The sequence below is a fragment of the Lates calcarifer genome, unplaced genomic scaffold (genome assembly GCF_001640805.2).
Source record: "Lates calcarifer isolate ASB-BC8 unplaced genomic scaffold, TLL_Latcal_v3 _unitig_4115_quiver_2601, whole genome shotgun sequence".
Classification (NCBI taxonomy): domain Eukaryota; kingdom Metazoa; phylum Chordata; class Actinopteri; family Centropomidae; genus Lates; species Lates calcarifer.
The window spans coordinates 11,367-15,576 of record NW_026116710.1 but is presented as its reverse complement, the minus strand read 5'-3'; the positions used below and the strand labels follow the sequence as shown (position 1 = coordinate 15,576).

Here is a 4,210-nt window from a genome sequence, read left to right as displayed (position 1 = left end):
TTCGTTGAGGTTGGTCACAGTGCAAAAATACTGAGCACGAAACTCCTTTGTCTTTCTCTACCAGAATTATATTTGGAGAGTTTTACTAATACTTCTGTGTATACTGAGACTGTAAGGCAACGTGACAACTATGAATTTACAGTGATGAATTGAAATATTTACCTAAAACCGTCAGTTTGGTTCCTTGGCCAAAGTAAGCAGGCTCAGTGTAGCTCAGAGTGTTCTTTGTTCAGCTCAGTATTTCAGCTTTTACATACCAACAGTTTTTTCCTTCACTTTCATGTCAGCTTTTCTATTTTTGCAGTGAATAGAAGCTGTGAGAGCTCCAACTTACCTAAAACAGTGAGTTTTGTTCCTTTTCCAAAGTAAGCTTCAGTTCCAGTGTCACACTGACGGTCTCCTCTACCAAAAAGTCATAAAATGTCTCATAATCAGTGTGTTGAGACAAAGTTTAATAATCGGGGGATGAAGGTTTAATCATATAAGATGAGCTTTGCAGTGTCCAATGTCTTTTGTGTGTGTGTGTGTGTGTCAGGATGAATGAAATAAGAATTCTAATCCTCTAAATGTAATATAAAAGTAAATTTTCAAACTTCTTTCCAGCATGTTTTCTGCATATAAATTGATGTTTCAGTGTCAAAGTGTCCTGCCATCCTACACACTTACAGAATACTGATGTTTTCTGCTGTAACAGGTTTCCTGAGTTACATGTAGCCGTCTTCACAATGGTTGTCAATGGGAGGAGGTTTTTGTACGACGGCTCTATGGGATTGTATCACCGTGGCCCCTGTCCCCACAGTGAAAAAGTATCACAAAAACCCAAAGTCTTTTTCGTTCTCTCCTCTCTCCTCCCCACCCAGCTTCTCCATATCTCAGCCTCCAATCTCTCTGTGTGACAGCAGCTGTGCAGGTCGGGCTGACTGACGCCTGAACGGGCTCATACCTGACTGCTGTTATTTCTGTGTCGCTAAGAAAAGAAGCAAGAACGAAAGGAAGGAAAAGGGAGACTGGTTTCTCTTTTTGAGTTTGTTTTGTAGCTGCTCAGAGGAAGTGACGTCTGTCATGGTCACGCCTCTTTATCCACCCAGTTATCAGTGAGAGACACACATTTACTCAGGAATATTCACTGACAGTAGTTGATCTCTGCAGTTCCCATCAGCGGTTTGAAGCATTGTAGCATCTTGTACTATTGTGATCTGTCTCTGCTGTCACTGACAGCTCTTTTTGGCAAAAAATCCCCTGATAATCCCACTGTACATGATCTGCCCAGAACTAAACAGAAGCCAAATTTTCACCCATCTGGTGAACATAATGGTGATTTAAAAAAAAACAAAAAACAAAAACAAAAAACCCCAGATATTTCTCTTAGGAGTTGGTAGAGACTAAAAAAAAAGATGTAAGAGTTTGAATATTGGATTGACAATCACCACATGTCCACGCACAACTGCAAATGAATGCTAATGCTGCTCTGTGTCTGCTGGATGTGTAGATAGTCAACACATTTGCCAAAACAACTTTGTAGCAATAGTACGTCATTGTTGTGTCTACAGCTTGTTCTGCTGCCACCATGTGGCCATAAAAATCTGTCAATGCAGGTTTACAACACAAAATCAAATCTATATGGTTGCATGATAGTTGGCACAGGGAGTTTTTAAGTTAAGATGCAATGATTTTAGTTTATGATTTCATAACCAAGAATTTTATCAGTTATAACACATTGTGTTTCATTGTGATGCATGCATGCATAATTGCACCACCAGATTTTAATACAAGATTGCTGTATGTTTTTGAAGATGGAGATTTATTATATCTAATGGCATCATCTGTCAGTTAGTACATTATCAAAGGATAAAGAAAAGATGAGACATGACATCTTTGAACTATGTCTCTTCTAATTTAACCTGATTGTTCAAGAAACATTTCAGTGTTAGGTTCTTTCTTTTAGTTTATTCCACTGTCAGCTCATACCTCATCTGCCTAATTCCTATGAATATGTTTGTTAAATAATACCTCATCTAAGTCAATTAATTAATTAGCTTTCAAGTAGTATAGTACATCAATGGTAGTAATAATTGATGTCCATTTTTCTATTAATGGAAGTAACTGCATTATAAGATCAGTGTGTGTATGTCACATTGACTTATTCTACTGTTACATACCATATTCAGACCACTTGTATGGTATGTAGCTCCTTTTAAATGATTTAAATGGCCACCCTGTATACAGTACTGACCTAACTTTGTTAAGTGCCACACCTCATGTAGTCTCACATGAACCCTGTAGGGGTCAGTGTATGCTATCCTCTTAAACTTGATATACTTCGATCTTGTCAGGCTGCACACACACTATTTAATTATATTACTATATTATTAAAAATGTGCAGAGTTGAGGACAAAGTGACACAGTTGAGAAACCGCTCATGGCAGTAATGTATGGGATGTATCAACTTTACCACATTTTCACCTGCTCACTTATCTGATCAGATCAGCTTGTGGTGTTACAGAAACATCAGAACTGTGGAGAGGAAGTGGAGTGGAGCTCATTGGAGCTGTCAGCTTTTTTGTTTATACTCTAATTATAATTTCTCAATTGGTGATATGTTGCTGCCATACAGAACTGCGATAACAAATATTTTCATCACTGATTAATCTTATTTCCTCAGTTAATTTTCTAATTGACATCTTTCAACTTGTCTAGTTAAAGAGCAGCACAAAAAGTCAAATCACTGAGAAAATATAACCAGTTCTTTTTTTTTTTTAGTTTTGCTTGAGAAATTACTTCAATTATTAAAAACATACTATAACTGTTAGATCCCACACCTCAACAAATTCGTGTTTAGAGTCCCCAGAATTAAAGAAAATCAGGCTCCTCATTCATCCCCACTACAACTTCTCCCCCTGGTTTGTATTTGAGGTTGTTGTTTAGCTGCTGAGGCTTTCTGAACCACTGTGCTCTACTAGAGGCACAGTAATACACAGCTGAGTCTTCAGCCTCAACAGGTTTTATCTGCAGAGAGGAGCTTAGCACTGCAGGTCGGGACATGGTATACTTGGATTTGTTGAAAGGAGTGTCAATGTTCCACACGTCTTTACCAAGAGAATATGTTATTAGCTGTATTTTCCCACTGTCTCTGTGTCTGTACCAGAACATAGAGGAATATTCATCGTCGTCTTGTTCACACTGCAAAGTTACAGAGGTGTCGCTGCCATGGCTGAATATAAATGGAGGCTGGTGAATTTTTACACAGCAGGAGAAATCTGGAAAACAGAGCACCAAGTAAATAAACATTAATTTAAGCAAGAAAATATTTGATGGAAAAAACTGTTGTTTTCTTTTAGCTCAATTTAAATGTTCTTACTGGAGAAGATTAGAGCTGCAACCAAGAAGACCTTCATTGTCACAGTTGTTATCCAGTTATCCAGAGTAAAAATAATTAGAGCTGTCCGGCCATCTTCATAGACAAGTCTGTTTCTGTCTTCTGTCAGACTGCAGGTGTAACTTATGGTATTACTACAATATTCTGCAAGCTCTGATCCTCCCCTTCCTCTCTGTTTCTGTTTTACCAGGAACTCTGCCCTCATTCATATTGTCTCACAGGTTCTCTGTACAGCTACGGCCTCTTGTTGGTCACTGAGCAGCAACTGCAGGTTTTGAGTTCCTTGCTTAAGAGCACTGTGCCAACAGTTTTTAAAGGTCTTTGTTGTAGTATATTGTAGTACAGTGCAATATAGCATAATACACTATAATGTAGTGTATTGTGGTAATATATAATTTAGTATGGTATAATATGGTATATATACTCAATGGCCACTTTGTTAGGCACATCTGTACAATCTGGTGTAATTCAATACAACTGTTCTACCATAAAGACGACTTTACAGATGCTCAGTCAATTATACAGTATGATTGATTACTCTATTTAATTAAAGAGCCCAATATTGGCCCAGTGTGTCTTAACCTACTTTCAGCTCAAACCTTATCATACCTTTTCATTATATAGAAACCAAACAAGCCACAGCTCCTTCCTGCCTGCATCATCTGGTACACACAGACGTGGTATTTGTATGAATGTCTGGTCTGTTTTCATCACTGTGACTGGCAGCACAGTAGTAGGTGCTGCTATCATTCAGGAACAGCTCAGTAATTTGAAGAGAGAAGTAGTTTTTGGCTGTATCGATAGACGACTGGAAGTGCCCTGCAGTTCGGTCGT

The 4,210-nt window shown here is 38.2% G+C and overlaps 1 protein-coding gene and 1 long non-coding RNA gene across 2 annotated transcripts; both read right to left on the bottom strand.

Moving 5' to 3' along the window:
* Positions 1-334: 334 nt before the first annotated feature.
* Positions 335-782, bottom strand: LOC108896408 (uncharacterized). Its single transcript, XR_001963113.2, has 2 exons — positions 667-782; positions 335-402 (listed from the first exon to the last, which is right to left on the bottom strand). It is a non-coding gene; the product is annotated as an uncharacterized LOC108896408 (long non-coding RNA).
* A 2,068-nt stretch (positions 783-2,850) lies between these two features.
* On the bottom strand, positions 2,851-3,745 carry LOC127140266 (uncharacterized). The gene is made up of 2 exons (XM_051068323.1): positions 3,359-3,745; positions 2,851-3,257 (listed from the first exon to the last, which is right to left on the bottom strand). Exons 1-2 carry the CDS (start codon positions 3,579-3,581, stop codon positions 2,851-2,853), a joined length of 630 nt encoding a protein of 209 aa, XP_050924280.1. The 5' UTR covers positions 3,582-3,745.
* Between the last annotated feature and the right edge of the window lie 465 nt (positions 3,746-4,210).